Genomic DNA, 17625 nt, shown 5'->3' with positions numbered 1-17625 from the left:
GGAATGTTCAGTACAGCTTTATTAATTTTCCAGACATACACACAAGCAAAACTCTCTGCCACAACCTACAGTGCAGACATAGTATATGAACCACATTTTGAACTATTCATAATAAGACATTCATAGCAATTTAATATTTGGTCACATCAAGAGTTCAGTAACATCCTCAGTTCTTTATATGGAAAAAAAATGTAGGAAGAAAATGAACACATTACACATAGCTAGGATTTGGGCTCAAGTTTTCTTAGAGAAAGAACATTTCAAACAGTCATGTAAAGTTAGTTCAGAATAAACCCTTATTTTTCTCTTTTTGTCCTTTTCTTGGTGAGGCACAATATCAGTACAAATTTTACAAAGTTTTGACAAAGCTACAATATCTAGACAGAGTTAAGGCAGAAAAACACCATAATGATTCCATCTTGACAACAGTTATTTCTGAAAAAAAAAAGTTCTCTTTTTCTAATTGGCTGGATTATTCACAATGAGGTAATCTCATTTTGCATGTATCTCAAAAAACGTTCTGCGACTCAGAAGGTACATCTGACTGACAATGTAAAAAATACCACTGAACTCTTTATATTATACGTAGATCTTAAATTAAAATAGAACATCAACTATTTGTAAAGATTTGCACAGATTGTTAAATTAACTATTATAATTTACATTGAATGTCAGTTTTCATTTTACAGATAAAATCTAATTGCAAATCACTTTCAAATTTGATAATTTTATGTATTCTTTATATTTAATTCTTTATTTATTTCATTTATATTATTCCTTAAATTTTGATCGGAAAAATCCCTAAAACTATGCAAAAGTTGTAACTCATGTAACCCAGTATATGTGGCTTTTGTATGTGAGTTGTGTTTAGTTGTTTTTCTCTCTGGGGTCTATGGTACAGGGCTTAGCCCCATACTGTCTGTGTGAATGTCTGGCAGTGTTCTCTCTGGTCGCAGACATACAGCAAGACGCTGAAATTAGATCGAAAACATCATGTGAGCAGCTTTACCAATTTTATAACTTGCAGGAATAGTTCACCCAAAAATGATCCACTGACAGATTTGTTTAGAACTGTTGTTTAGACTGTTTTCACTAAGTGGTGCTTTATCTGTGAATATTTCTCTCCTAATCCAGACGAGATGACTTTTCACTGTTGCAATTAATATTATGGAAAGAGGACTCATATTTTAGCCAGAGGCAATGGTTTGAAGGTAAAATCATCTTGATGGATTTGTTAATTACAAACATCCAGCTTTTCAAGTCACAAGACATTAACTGATTGATTGGAGTTATGTGGATTGTTTGTGAATCATTGTGTTTTTATCAGCTGTTTGGACTCTCATTCTGACGGCACCCATTCACTGCAGAGTATCCATTTGGTGCAAGTGACGTAAAGCAAAATTTTTCCAAATCTGTTTGGATGAAGAAAAAAACTAATCTACATCTTGGGTGGCCTGAGGGCGAGTAAATCATTTAGCAAATTTTCATTTTTTGGGTGAAATATTCTTGCAGTAGACTTCTACAAGAATGCTTTTCAAGTGGGAGTAGTTGTTCATTTATTCAGCTAATGAGTCACATGCATGTCTCACCTGTTTAAGAGAGCCTGGCGTCCACACAAGCTTGTACACCATGTAGATGGGGATCCACATGAAAGAGGAAGCTCCGATGATGTAGCCGACCGTGATGCTCCAGTCGGGGAACTCGTAGTCAAATAGTGTGAGGGGCTGAGGGTTCAACAGTGAGCTGATAATAATGTACTAAAGAAATGAACAGGAAAAATAGTTAGTGAGTTAAATTAGCATTTTGGGCGTATTAAAATTAATAAAATTGTTATTTGTTGTCAAAAAAAAGCAGGTGCTTTTAAAAGTTACATTTATCAAACACGAAACAAATTTGTTGAAATGTCATATATAATTTTTAAAGTGTTTAACAATTCATTCAGATTAGTATATAGGTCACTACAGACTCGGTGTGAGTTCAGTTCGATTGATGAGTTGGAAAACATCTTTAGAGTGAGACTCTGATCAGATTATTTTATATTCAAAAGGTCCACATTATCCTGTAGACCTTACACATCCTTATGTGGTCTATGGAGACCGGAAAATTGTAGAGCGGTGGCCTTTGTGTCTTGAAGGAACAGTGACTAATGTCTTCTCTCCAGCATTTCAAATAATGTCTCAAACACTGTCTCAGGAGATGAGACTGGCAGCCGTTTATCATGTCTTTTTTTCTTTTTGTTTTTTTGTATGTTTTTTTTATGAAAAAAGAATAACAGGAACAGTATGAAAAAATGATTGTGTTGAGGTTAGCTGTGATGCATGGAGATGTATCTGAGGAATATCAGGCTGTGCATGCCGTTTGACATTTGCAGACTGGGAATTGTGACTGTGTGGACAGGTAAGGGAATGAGATTATAAAGGTAATAAGGGTGGAAATGAGGTTGTGGGTGCTTAAATCATTTTGAGAGCATGAAAGATGACTTTAACATTTCACAAACTTTGCACATACTGTCAACACATCTTTGTTAAAACTTACAGCAAGAAAAGCTGGGCTGATAGCAACCCAACACACTTTCCAGAAGAGTCCTGGAGTGTAGCCCAACATTGATTTGATATCATTGCTGAATCTGTTAATACCTGGAGAAAATGAAATAAATTAGTTTATTTTATATACTGAAATCATATATATATATATATATATATATATATATATATATATATGTGTGTGTGTGTGTGTGTGTGTGTGTGTGTGTGTGTGTGTGTGTGTGTGTGTGTGTGTGTGTGTGTGTGTGTGCGTGTGTGTTTAATTTATAGTAAATAATCTTACCATAAAACCAGGATACTGCTGTGGCCTCCAGAAAGACTATAGCTATAATTGGAGAACCAACTCCAAATTCTTCTAGTAATTTTACCACATATGCACCACCCTTGCAAAAAAAAAAAAAAAATGTTGTATTTAATAAAGTGCCCAAATCTGTCTGTCAGCGATTTTCAGTTACATTATTTGATAAAACATTTTTTTTTTTTTTATCTTTAATGATCTTTATCAATTGTCCTGCCAGATAGACAAATTCTAGATTCGGTATGTCTTTAGTCTCTGGGGTATATTTTTAGCAATAGTCAAAAAACACTGTATCACTGTATGGGTCAAAGTTATCAATTTTTCTTTTATGCCAAAAATCATTAGGATATTAAGTAAAGATCATGTTCCATGAAGATATTTTGTAAATTTCCTACTGTAAATATATCGAAAGTTAATTTTTGATTAGTAATATGCGTTGCTAAGAATTCATTTTGACAATTCAAAGGCAATTATCTCAATTTTGACTTTTTGGCACCCTCAGATTCCAGATTTTCAAATACTTGTCAATATTGTCCTACCCTAACAAACCATACAGTACATTAATGGAAAGCTTATTTATTCAGATTTCATATGATGTATAAATCTCAATTTTGAAAAAATAGACACTTAACACTTTGTTTTTTGTTGTCCAGGGTCACATATTATATCCTCTGTTATTATAATTTTGTGTTGCACTGCTGAAATATTCTTATTACATTGGTAAACTTCAACAAACTGAGATCCAGAAGTTGACTGAAACTCACATTAGTAAGGGTGCTGAGAGAGCCCAGAAAGCAAACAACCACCAGTCCAAGAACAAACAGCTCTCTCCTATGGGACAGGGTATCTGGGTACTCATCCATTACAGCTGTGATGATGGCCTCTAGCCCACCGAACTGAGGCAAGAAAGCACACAAAAAAACCCTATGAACACGCAATTATATATTTTGCAAAACAGAACTGTAATGAAATATCCCTTTCTTTTTGTTCTACTTTGTTCATAATTTTCTTTAACATACAAACTACATTCAGACTTCTTTATAGATAATTTCAGAATTGGACATACTATTGGTTTTTGAAAACTTCAAAAGGTAAAAGTCTCACATTAATTAATATCACTCAGTAGTGATATCATTGTGGTAAATTTCATATTGAATTGGTGTTCTTTCTTGCACATATTTGCATACTGAATATATGCATACTTAAATATCAATTCTCATGCACAGCCAAAAGAAAAGAAGATGTGTGCTGATTGCCATGATGATAACAAAGTTTAAGACTGCTCTGATGACATGTAACTTGAATCAGAGCCAAACTTAAAATCAAATGTTTCACTGTAGCAATATTTTGTTGCTTTCTTGCAAACACTGGTATTTCAATCTGGATATACAAATCTAGTTCTCTCTGTCATTCATTTTTCATATCTATATTTATATAAATCATATACTTTTGCTGACTTCACATGCATATTTAGAAATATTTGTTGTTTCTGTATATTTACAGGTACAAGTGTTTACGTACAGTGCTGTCCAGTCCAAGAGTAATCATCATCACAAAGAAGATAATGGCAAAGAAAGTCGACCCAACCATGTTTGCTATGGCTTCTGGATATGTGATGAAGAGCAGACTGGGTCCTAAAGATGAAATGCTTTATTTATAGGACTGAAAGTCTTATATGTTATTTTGGGTTTGATGCAGCACACTTACAGTAAAACTCAAAATAATTTTACTATTGAAAAGCAAAAAGGAAAGCTCACCTTTGTCCCTGGCTACATCTTCAACGTTTACATTTCTCTGTTCAGCCATATATCCCAGGACGGTGAAAATAACAAATCCTGACACAAAACTTGTCAGGCAGTTCACCAGACTGGTTACAATAGCATCTCTGTACAAATCACAAACAAAACAAAAAATATTTACAAACTAAATTTGAAAATAAAAAGAAAGAAAGTTGATCCCATGTACAAGTCTATGTGATATTCTCATCCTTAGATAGGACTTGATCCCTTTAGATTGCCCATGTGGCTCCTCACAGTCTTATAGTACTACACAATTCAATTTCCCCTCACTCAACTATGCTGCCCATTCATCGCTTTAAACTGGACATAATTTGCGGTTCTAATCTTGTTTTTACATCATTTACTCATGGGGAAGAGCATTTGTTTTGGTTCATCATATGATTCATCAGAGTCTAGTTCAGTTTGAGGGCATTTCTCCTCAGTTAGTGGACACAGAGCCAAATTTAAATAAATGGCTAAGCTATAGATAGAATCAGAATTAAGAGTGAGTGGAAATCACTTAAGCCCCAATTGGCAGGTCTGTTTTGTTGTTCTGTTCATAAACTACCATTCAAAGCTTTGGGGTGAGTAAGAATTTTTAAAAAGGAGTAATAATAAATAATAAACGTTTCCTTGCATAATAATTAAACAATGTTTATTATAAGAATAAATTACATTGTAAAATATATTCCAATAGAAAACCTTTTAAATTGTCCTAGTTTTTCACAATATCACTGGTTGTACTGCATTTTTTTTATTAAATAAATTCAAATAAATTCAAGCATAAGTGACTTCTTTCTAAAACATACCAACCCCAAAATTTCGAACAGAAGTATATTTACAAAGAATTAATTTAAACTCAAACTAAATATTATTTTAATATCCTTTATATTAAACAACCATGAAGAACTCAGTGCAAATGCTGATAAATAGAAACTCCAGTTGATCGATGTGATGAAAATGAAGGTTTTGACTGCACCTGTAGCAGTTATTGTTGAAGGGATTGTAGCTGGACAGGGCAAGCAGGACACCAAAACCAGGACCAAGAGAGAAGAAGATCTGCGCAGCTGCATCTACCCATACCTACAAAATATTAGATACTATAAAGAAAAGTGTGGCTAGATACAAAAACATGAAAATGTGGTTCGAATCATAATAATAATCTTTCAAATTTACTTTATTTCAGTTCCAATTTAGGAACTGAAATGGTTAGGAAATGCTAAAGACAATGACATCACAGAATGGTGCTTGATCACATCTGAAGATTTGTATGAAGAGAAACGTGTGTGTGCGCGCGTGTGCATGAACGTGTGTGTCAATGAGTATGAGGGCCTTTCATGATGGAAAAAAAATCTGAACCAATTACGCATCTCATTAGCCCCTAGTGCTTTATTTTTGCTTCTCATCACGGTTCTCTGCAGTGCTGCCTCACCTAGCAAACCGTACTGGGCTTATATAGTCACACACACACACAAAAAGAAGATGCCGTTTACATATTGCTTTCATTGAGCATTTAAATACCTATGACAATATTCCTTTATTTATCTTTTTTTATTATTATCATTGACTTATCTCAACATTTATGAAGAAATATGCCCTTTATAGGGGTCCATATTTTTTCCCAAGTCAGTTCAGCTATTAATGATTCACGAGTTTCCTGCCCAAATGCCTCAGGTCCTTTTTATTACTGCATGAAATATAAACACTTTCCCAAATACATGCATTTTGCCATCAAATCAGCACATGAATACATTTAAAGACGTCACAAAATAAGTAAATAATGTCAAGAAACAACCCAAACTAATTTAACAATAAATCAATGCTAGACACAAAGAGAAAATACTGAGAGCCCGTAAGAGAAAAGCACTCACACTGGTCTCCTTCAGTTTCTCCCATTTGGGATTGAGGTAGAACACCACTCCTTTCCACGCTCCTGGCAAAGTTGCACCACGGATCATAAGAATCAACAGCACCACGTACGGCAGGGTGGCAGTCACCCATACTACCTGAGAGAGACATGTGAGGATGAAAGGATGTGAAATAGTTTTTCCTCAAACAATAAAACATGTTTCATTTAATATTTTAGGACTCAGTAACCTTTCCTGAAGTCTTGACTCCTTTCCACAGGCTGAAGTAGACGATGGTGAAGATGAGGAAGAGGCAAAGCATGAGCTGCCAGCGAATGTATCCCACATGCCCAAGCCCAGATGATTCATGGACTGCCAGGACATTCCTCCTGTTTTAAGATGGATTTACAAATGTGCAGTCTGAAACTGACCTGAACCACAAAGCATATGCATATAATGCTTCAATGTACGCAAGTTTTCTAGACAAATAGGTTCTGAAGTATAAGAAAGGAATGTTGGCACAATACAAAATATAAACACAATTCTCCACAAACTGAAAAGTTTTATCAGTCATTTTGCAGTTCTTTTGGCACTTAACTGAATGATTAAATGTTCTTCAAGACTAAATTATTTTCCTGTAGCTTAAGTTCCTTGAAAGTAAATTGCTTTGCATATTATGTATGTATGTGTATAAATATATAGTCAAACCAAAAATTATTCAGACACCAGATATAATTTATTTTAATTTGATTTAGTTTGTTTTTTTACTGGTGGGTGCAGTTCATTTCTAGTGTTCATTTATAAATGTTATGATAGCAAAGAGATAATAAATAGATTATAGTAAACTGTGACATATTATACCCCAAAATTCTTCAGACAGTGGGCTACCAGAAAAACTGATAAAAATTTTAGACCTCAACTTATTCAGACATTTTGACCTGACATTTTGTTATTATGAAGTGTTTTCCAAAATTATCAAAATGTTATAAACACAGTTTAAATTTAAGTTCTTGTCATATTTTATTACCATTTTCTTATCTATAGAGAATCGACTTTGATAAAGCATGGAATGTTGAAGGTGTCTCAATAAATTTTGGGTTGATTTTTCTACTGAGACTTGTAGTAGTCCTTATTTGTGACATATTTGTCTACAATGCTTTTTTCCCCATTGTTATTTATTTTTGCTACATTTTTACTTTTCCCTTTCCAGCTACCTTCTCTCTTTCTCTGCCATATTTGCCCCCTTTCAGTGCAGCCACTTACATGCACTTACGTGTAAAACTCCTCGGCAGGTGAGCGTGAGTAGTTAGTCCAGGTCACGTTGTCTTTTCCAAAGTAGTTGGTGCAGTTTTCGGTGTTCCAGGCATTATCACAGCTGGTCCAGGGCAGAGTGCTGCTGAAGGAGGAGTAGAAGTAGAACAGAGCCCAGGCGATGATGGTGTTATAGTAGAAGGACACATACAGTGCAATGATGCAGATGGCGAAACCAATACCTGACAGGAAAGGGGAAATTATGTCAGTGTTTTGTTAATGAAATCTCTCAGTCTGAGTGTCATTTTTCTATTTACATTTATCTCTGTGACTGTGTATTAGTCTCTTATTCTTTAATTTTTATATGCATTTAGACTTTAATATCCACTTAGGACTTTAGAAACATAAACATTTATAGATCTTTAAAGCTAAAACATTACAATATTGTATACGAGACAGATTTAGATTACATGTTTGTTTCTTACCTTTGAAAATAGGGCAAATATGTTTCCATATGGATATGGCACCTGTTCTGTGGAACTGTCCCAGAGCTAACTCCATATAGAAAAGTGGCACCCCACCAAATACAGCCATTAGGACATATGGAATAAGAAATGCACCTGAAGAACAAAATTACAACAGATTAAAGCGCCTTTTCACTATTAAAAAAGACGGTGGTTGAATAGAGATCCCCCCACATGATTGTACATTGCTTTGAGTGTACAGCAATATACAATAAAGTGCTATATAAATGCATCATTCATTGATTAACTATTCACTATTATCTAGTTACTTATTAGCATGCATATTGCAAGGATAATTAGTTTTTTTATTAGTACTTATTAGTACTTAGAACTTTATTCGTCTTATTCTGCATGACCATATTTTAGATCCCTTAACTTAGCCTTAACTAATACAAAAACTACCTTTCTTGTCAATAAACCACAGATTAGGAGTTTATTGAGGGAAAACTCTTAGTTAATAGTGAATGTGTTACCTTATCTAAATAGATACCAAATCTTCCATTAACTAAATATTTATGTATTTCTGTATGTTAATAAAGCCTTTTCATAAACCAGCACGCTACTTAAAATAAAAAAAATAAAAATAAAAGGTTAGAAATGAGATTTGCAGTCTGACACTTGTTGATCTCAGTATCTGGCCAGTTTAAATCATGAATAGCCTTTACATGATTGATGAATGCAGCTGGCCATGTATGCTTCACAGGTGCACTGGTGCATAAGTTTAAATAAACATAATAATAAAAATAAGTATTATTCCATATATTGACAATACAAACCAAAATATAATATGTAAAAAATAATATAACAAACAATGTAATATGAAAGGTAAATAATCCTATGGCAGAAACAAGGAAAATCTTTGTTTCCATTCATTTCAATTTTCACAAAAATTATGTTATTTCTATTGGATGTTAATGCTTTATTACTCGATTAAACATTTTCATTCTTTCTTACTTTTTTATTAAAAGTGGACTAAGCGGTTAAATTGGTTGTGATGTTGGCAACACTTTAATTTTGCTTAAAAATGTAAGCCACCAATTAAACCTACATTTTACATTTTATTGAGCTAAAAGATATAGTGTAAGATGTTATCAGGAAAAAAGTTTATTTAAGCTTATTATGTAGTTAATACACAAAAAAAATAATTTCAGCACCTTGGACAGCTCATCCGCCCAACGACACAAGCTTTTAAATGTAATCTCTCACTTGTCAAGGTAAAACAGACACACACAAAAAACTAAATACAAACTGAGTTAAAAACTCTTACCGCCGCCGTTCTGATAACAGATATAAGGAAATCTCCAAACATTTCCGAGGTCTACAGCAAACCCAATGACTGATAAAAGAAAATCCATTTTTTTGCTCCATTTATCGCGTGATTCTGTCTGAATGATGACGGGCACCGGGTTGTTGTTGTACCCGGCGTTGTTTGGAGGACCAGGGGCGCAGAGGTTCCCGTGAACCATCACTTGCTCTTGGTGGGGCATCTTCGCTGGTCCAGGTGACTTAGCAAACTGCAGAAGTACTTATAAACTGCGTAAGAAGTGCCTTTTGTGAGTTCTTTTTTTTTTTTCAAGAGTAAAAAGTACTATATATTTTTTTCAAGAATATATTTTTGGATTATACTCGATGTGCGGTCAAAAGAGCCTGCGCGGGGGACTGCAGCATGCTGCTGTGGTTGATTTCCCTACTGGTGGGAGTAAGAGCTTGAGGATTAACCAAGAGTCCACCACCTGAGCGCGAGAGCTTTGAACGAATGAGATTACACGCGAGAGATGCGCGCGACACCATCACTCACCCCTGACATCCCGCGAGCCCACCGCTATCATTCAAATGGACTTCTCCAAGAGCGCGCTTGAGTCCTCAAGAAATATTGCTCTATTTGTCAACGTAATAATCAACGACAATGTTTTTTGAAGACGAGGCAAGAGAAGCATAGTCAGTGCTTGAGTATTAAAATTAGAATTACCATTTAGTTTATAAAATGTAATTCAATAAATTTAATCTAATTTCCACGCTTGAATTTATTGTTATTTATTTATTTTTTTAATAAACATGGCTGGTTCAGTCTGGTTACTGACTTGTCTAAACTGGCTATTATCTGGTCTTAAACTGGTTCAAGCTGATAAAACATGCGGGACCAGCAAATCAGCTAGAAACCATTATCATGCACTGTGACTATATACAAATATCAACCCACTAAAACAATTTTTGACTTAAACATTCAGGCAAACTCATGGTAGATGTTAAAGTTATAAACTGCAGTGATGAGTTTACTGTGTGTTTTTTCTATCACTTTGAATTTAATTGATGTTGAAAAACAAAGCGTGAAAACTCAAGTAGAACTGAATGAAATTGTGACAAGTTAAACAAAGATGGAAAGTTTATTGGTTTTTATTGAATCTGTCATCATTTGCTTACAAAATCAAACTGTCTCAAAATAAAACCTCATGTGGCATATGACAAAAAAATTGAAAAACAGAGCTAGATAAAAATAAAAAAAAACACTGATTCACCCAAAGTATGATTTAGAAATTAATATTTCCGATATAAGTCATCTTAATCTAGCAGGAAATATACAGAATTTGTCTGGGGGGAAATTTATTTTATATATATATATATATATATATATATATATAAATATATATATATATATATATATAAATATATATATATGTATATATATATATATATATATATATATATATATATATATATATATATATATATATATATATTATTGTTGAAACCAGGTTGGCAATATGTTTTTGTTTTTACTCAAGTTGTTTATTGTCTTGACCTGTATCCTACACCTTGCATTAGACCATTATATTGGATGAAGAATGGATTGTGAGGTTTCAGGCCCATGTTATTTTGACAACAGAGAAGTGTGAATAACATTTTAAGTTTCCCTGGCTTCCTGAGCAGGAAGATGTAATAGTATTTACTGGAGATCCATAAGAGTGTATCTGCTCTGTGGTCTAACTGTCCTCATTAGGTAAACCTAATAAAAAGAGTTTGAAATCAAATCCACCGCTTTTAGCTCTGGCTAATCGAAAAAGTCCTAACTAGATATAGAGACTGCACTAATCGTGTAGGTCACTGGCTAGAGAGTGCAGCAAATAACATTAGACTCGTAAAATGGAAGCCCTTCATGAGGTCTGGATCATACTCCCAAGTGAAAGAGAAGATCATTTACATTTACATTTACATATAGCCATTTAACAGAAACTTTTATCTAAAGCGACTTACTAATGAGGACAATAGAAGCAATCAAAACTAAAAAAAGAGCCACAATATGTAAGTGCAAATGACAAATCTCGGTTACACACACACACACAAAGAAAAACAAGTATAAAGAACAGAAAACATAGGAAGCTAGTGTTTTTTTTAAATAAAAAATCTTCCTAATGTGTATCAGCACATTTGCAGGACTGGGCAGTTTTAGCAATGTGGTCTGAGAGATTCAGCTTATCATCAATCACAACTATCAGTTTTCTAGCTGTTTTTGAAGGAGTTATGGTTGATGTGCCTAACTAGATGGTGAAATTTTGATAAAGTGATGGGTTTGTCGAAACCAAAAGCAGTTCTGTCTTAGCCAGGTTGAGTTGAAGGTGATGGTCCATCATCCAACAATAAATGTCTGTTAGACATGCTGAGATGTGAGCAGCTATCATTGGATCATCAGGATGGGATGAGAGGTAGAGTTGAGTGTCATCAGCATAGCAGTGATATGAAAAGCCATGTTTCTGAATGACAGAACCTAGTGATGCCATGTAGACAGAGAAAAGAAGTGGTCCAAGAACTGAGCCCAGAGGCACCCCATTGGCTAGCTAGATGTTGCGTCTTGGACAACTCATTTCTCCAAGATACTTTGAAGGACCTATCTGAGAGGTAAGACTCAAACCACTGGCTTGCGGTTCCTGAGATGCCATTTTACAATATAGATATAGAGGACTTGGAAGCCGCTCTTGCCAATCTTAGGGCTTGAACCAGTGAGGGCAAGGCAGTTTCTGTCGAACGTCAACTTCTGAAGCCAGATTGGTTGCTGTCCAGGAGGTTGTTCTGTGTGAGAAGCTATTTCCTTTAAGTGTGTGAGACATAGAAAAGGATCACATGTTGTACAACACAGCTGGCTTCAGGAGTATTAACTATCTACAGTCACACATTAATATATTTATGTTTATATAATTTTAATTTACTTTAAAACAGCATTACCACCAAATTAGTTCCCAGCTTAGTTCTAGAGTAATCCTTACAGTAACTAGTTTTAAAGCATTTCCTGTGATCTTTGACAATTAAATATCTTCTGCATGAGAAGTTATTTAACTGTAACTTGAACTTGTCCTAGGAAAAAGGACCCTATTTTTCTGCAGTCCTGAAACTAAATCTATCAATGACTTTATTTTCAGCCTAGCTCTGCTGCTATAGGATTATCTGCCACTGCCCAGATCTCACTGCACGCCTTGCAAGATTTTTCAGCCAAAGTCTTTATGCATTGGCCAAGTAGGTCTTAGCTTAGTGGGTCTTACTTTCTTTGCTTACTTTTTGGGTCATGTTCAAAATTTAACAATACCTGAAAGCTGCATTCTACACGAGTAATGCATTACATGATTGAAGCTGCTTTGGATAAAAAGTATCTTCTAAAAGGCAACTAACTGCATTAGAGCGGAGTAACAAGAAGAAGTAATTTTGGTACTGTGCATGAGCGTCTACAGTACAAACTACATCGCTGATAGCTAAAATAAACCAGAACCTTTAGGCTGGCTTGCCAATTTGCTCAGATTTATTCATAGTCAATATACCAGCACTTACTCCAGAGTCATTCATAAAATGAAGTCATGTTTTATGTATGAATTTATCTCCTTCCGTTATATTAGTGCTACATTAAAGCAGTGATTTAAAGCATTAAGTGTCATTAGAACCTGAGCTGAACCTAATCCAGAGTTCTTACATCAAGCTTGATTCCTCCCAGTATAAGTTGACATATATTAACACATGCTTTGATGTTGAACGTGACTTAACCTTCAATCTTTTGTAGGTTCCAGGGAGCTGATGTGAAAACAGTTTATACTTTCTCCTGTGATAACTGGGGGTAAAGTGTAAGAACAGGGAACTGGCATTAGATTAGGTTAAAAGGGCAGCTGAGTCCCGAAGCGCAATAGACCCCCTATGTTGAAGCCTAGGCAAGTTGCTGGGTGCTGCTGTCAGGGGGAGTTTATGTGTGCGGTTAAAAGAACATCAGGCCGACAGGGACTCCCCCAACATACCTTGCTGCCCATCAATGAATGTCTACTCGGATCACACAGAGCTGTAAGCAGAGCGCTGCTGAACGGCAGACTGACAGCTGCGTTATCATGTGAATAAGTCCAGAACCAGCTGTTGCTTGTTGCAGCATGTTATGTATTAGATCATGTCTTTTGCCCTAAAATCTTTTCCGCATGACAAACATCATCACAGATTTAACTTTTTGATGTGAATAGAATGCATTGGCCTTGTATTCATGATCATCGACCTTTCCATCATCATCATATCATACATTTTTGCTGAATTTTTTTTTCTGACTTCCCCCTAACTTTTAAATGATAGTCTGTCACATTTTATCACAAAAATACTGTATGAAGCATAATATAAAAAACAATAATTCATGATTCGGCGTTGTCTTTAATAAATTACAATTTAAATTGATGTTTTGGGCATTCAGGATCACCCTCAATTGGATAAACATAAAAAAACAAATTATATTAAAAGTTTTCTTTTAAGGGCTGAATTAGGATTTACATTTGCATTTTATATTAATTTAATTAATGTAATTGTAATTACATTTTCTAATTTATTAATTTAATAGTCTGTGTTAATTTAAATAATTAGGTAAATGTGTGTGTGTTTCATTTCATTCGTATTCTTCACCTACATACCTCTGTATACTATGTATTGTGTTGTGTATTGAGTATTGTATATTGTGTTGTATAGTATTTATTTGAATACCATATGTATATACTGTACATTGTATTTAATGTTGTAGCATAACTAATTCCTTAAAGCTAACTTGAGTAAAGCTCAGTTTAGATTTTGTTCTAAAAAATTCTGCTATGATAATTATAAACATGCTAATGCACTGCCTTTCTTGGCTTTTGTGCACTATACATTTATAACTCATAATGTACATAAAACAATCTATTTCTTTGATTACTTTAAAGAGAATGATTACTGATAATTGTCACAATAAACAAATAAACTTTGATAGCATTATTTTGATGATAATCTTTGCTCAGCAAATGATGATTCACCAGATGAGGTAACAAGACTCTCTCAGTGATTAACTGAGCAAGCGATTGTGAGATGCAAAGGCATGCCGAATACTTGTCAAGTTATTTAGCCAGGTTAAAAAAAACAAAACACTTATCATCTAAAGTACTATCCTTCCACTGCTTTAAGCCCTCTGTGAGAGAGTAATCCATTTTTAGCACACTTACTGTACACACACAGATGCTGCTGATAACTATTATATTCAGAAGAGCACAACATCTGTATTTTGTGCGTCAGCCTATGGGGGATTATTCACAATCACCTCTGACATAATGTGACTCAGTATTTTCAGAAAATAAGGCTGACTCAATAATGTGTCATAACAGCATATACCTCAAAGTGAATGTATTAGAACTGTCAATTATTTTATTCTGCATTTATTTGTGCTGTTTGGATAAAGTACCATATAATCTTAAAGAATTTAAGGTGAAATGGTTCTTTTTGTTAAAATTTAGAGTTCTTTATTCCACCATTTTCTTTTACAAATCTGTAAATGTCAAATCGTTCATTCAAAGCTATTATTTATTTTCAGGAGCTCCACCATCCAAATTCCTCTGAACAGGTTCTTGCTATCCTTCTTTTCTTAACTTCTATTTTTAACTTTCAAATAACTGGTTTCCTACCTATCATACTGTTCTTTCTTTCTTTCTTTCTTTCTTTAAGTAAGTAAGTAAGTAAGTAAGTAAGTAAGTAAGTAAGTGTGATCAGCTCTGTTCTGTTGAGGATACTTCTATCCTCATCTACACATGTAACTGACAGATACATGTATTTTATTATATATATTGTCAGGTCTTTCAATTATTACTTGGGTTTATGCATAAACATGCCCAACCACAAAATCATTTCACTTTTTCCTTGTAATATTAGGAAGGGCTCACATACTGTGATTTTTCATTCACAATGGTTATTTTTGACTTTCATAGACATATTTGCTTTTACTTAAACAAGTGGAAGAGACACACTGTTACTCTAAGCTCAATAGTGTCTACCCAGACAGATGATGTCACACATTACAACCTCATCATCTGCAGAGAGAAACTGACACTCAATTACACCAAAACACACTGGACTTAGAGACATTTCACTGGAACTTGGCCTTGAAATAATGTAAAATTATTGTCAGACTCATCTGTTAATACTCTTGGCATCTGGAGTAGGATAGCATGATAGATCTTCATCACCAACAGCCTAATTGGAAAAAGCCATTTTCGATAAACTATATTTTGTTTTGGAAAGGTGAATGTTTACTGTGCAGTGTAGTAGACGTAACTATGGTTTATTATTATGTATTTCAGAATTGTTGGCGTAAGTGATGTGCCATTTCTCTTTTACAGCTTCAGGTTGCCAGCTGTCAGTTTCTGTGATATCTGGTTAGTTCACTCACTTGGAATATACATGTGTTGTCTATACACAAAGCAAAATAATTATAGCACTGTCATTTAGAATTCTACACCATGCTGATGTAATTGATTGCCATCTTTCCAAAGAAATCAGTAAAGATGGAATACTGTAAAAAGCTATTTAAACCTCCAAAGTATTGACCTTGTTGAAACATTGTCCATGTAAGAGCTTTGGTGCAGTGCACATGACCAGAAAAAAAAAAATTGGGACCCAGAATCAAATCTGACCTGGGTTGCATCCTGATGAATCCCTTGCCTCCTTTCTCATAAACTAAAGGCACTAAATAACTAAATAAATAATGAAGTCCATTTTGCCTATATAACATCATGGTGTGTCCTTTTTATCAGAAGGGTTTTATTATAAGAGTTGTATGTAAGAGATATGTGTTATGATATGTATGATAGCTCTTCTCTGCCAATTGCATTTGCCAATGCAGTCAATTCAATAAAGTTTTCAATCAGAGACTATGTAGGCCCCTGGAGAAGGACATACACACTATTGGAAAAAAATGTAGCCTGTGCGAATCATGCGATCTGTTGGCTGTCAAGTGAGGTGTGGCGTCTTCCAGAGCCATTTCAACTGAATGGTGTCTCCATTCAGCCTTCAGTGTTAAAGGGGCTCCTATAATGAAGCTTCACTTAACAAACCTGAAATAATTGTAATGATACCGCATCAAAGCATCTATGTGATAAAATGCTATTACTAAAAAATCTTTTGCAATTCTGGAAACTTAAAGGAATATTTCACTCAAATGGTTAAAATACAAGTCCTTTATTCATAATATTGCTTTTTCCAGGGAGAAAGTTGTTTTGTCTGAATCAGGAGCGAAATATGTGCAGATCAAGCACTGTTTACAAGCAAAACCAGTTCAAAACAGGTCTGAACAAATGTGTCGGTGGATTTTGATGTGAGAGGAGGACAGGAGACAGACTTTTTTTTTTACTGGAGGAAGTGTTGTTATGGATTATAGATATTATGGAGGATGGATATTTTGACAAGAAGCGTTGGATTCAAGTTAAAAAGCTTTAATTATTTATTGGTTTATAACATAAACGCAGCTTTTAACTTCACAAGACCATAATGGACTGGGGATTATTGTGATGCTTTTATCAGCTGTTTGGACTCTCATTCTGATGGCACCCATTCAATGCACAAGATCTAATGGTTAGGAAGTGATTTAATCCTAAATTTCACCAAATCACATCCTAAGAAGAAACAAACCCATCTACATCTTAGATGGCCTAAGGGTGTCAGCAAATTCACATTTTTATATGGATGGCTACTTGATGGAGCTCTGAGCATCACAATCTGTTATGTAGAGATGTTAATTTAATAATGATAGGCTATGTTCATTTTTCATGGATTAAAACTTTTTTGCCTGTCAATTTTGCTCTTCCAGTTCAAGTCATAAGCCCTGGGCTGAACACTAGATTTGCATGGTGGTGGATTTGTCTGGCCTCCTGTCCACCTAAATCGCCCGTATCTCCCCTCGCCAGCTCAATCTACATGACAGCTTTCCCCTTTAGGTCGGCCCTCACCTGCCCGATCGTCATCACGGAGTCATCCAATCTTTTTGATATACTATAGTATATCAGCCTGTGGGAACGCTGCAGCATGATATTCCTCCTTGCTTTTTTCTGGAATCTTTCCATGTTTTGTCATGGGAAATAAGCT

At 34.7% G+C, this 17625-nt stretch overlaps 1 protein-coding gene across 1 annotated transcript; it reads right to left on the bottom strand.

Annotated features, from left to right (window-relative positions):
* On the bottom strand, nucleotides 1-10021 carry slc6a4b (solute carrier family 6 member 4b). The gene is made up of 13 exons (XM_052595695.1): nucleotides 9509-10021; nucleotides 8203-8337; nucleotides 7740-7959; nucleotides 6717-6855; nucleotides 6491-6625; nucleotides 5599-5702; nucleotides 4599-4726; nucleotides 4363-4475; nucleotides 3606-3737; nucleotides 2827-2926; nucleotides 2536-2636; nucleotides 1590-1757; nucleotides 1-971 (listed from the first exon to the last, which is right to left on the bottom strand). The coding sequence occupies exons 1-13, from the start codon at nucleotides 9726-9728 to the stop codon at nucleotides 891-893; spliced, it is 1776 nt and encodes a 591-aa protein (XP_052451655.1). The 5' UTR covers nucleotides 9729-10021; the 3' UTR covers nucleotides 1-890.
* Between the last annotated feature and the right edge of the window lie 7604 nt (nucleotides 10022-17625).

The sequence above is a fragment of the Carassius gibelio genome, chromosome A5 (genome assembly GCF_023724105.1).
Source record: "Carassius gibelio isolate Cgi1373 ecotype wild population from Czech Republic chromosome A5, carGib1.2-hapl.c, whole genome shotgun sequence".
In the NCBI taxonomy this organism is placed as follows: domain Eukaryota; kingdom Metazoa; phylum Chordata; class Actinopteri; order Cypriniformes; family Cyprinidae; genus Carassius; species Carassius gibelio.
Note: the sequence above shows the minus strand (reverse complement) of the source record. Positions and strands in the feature narration are given on the sequence as shown.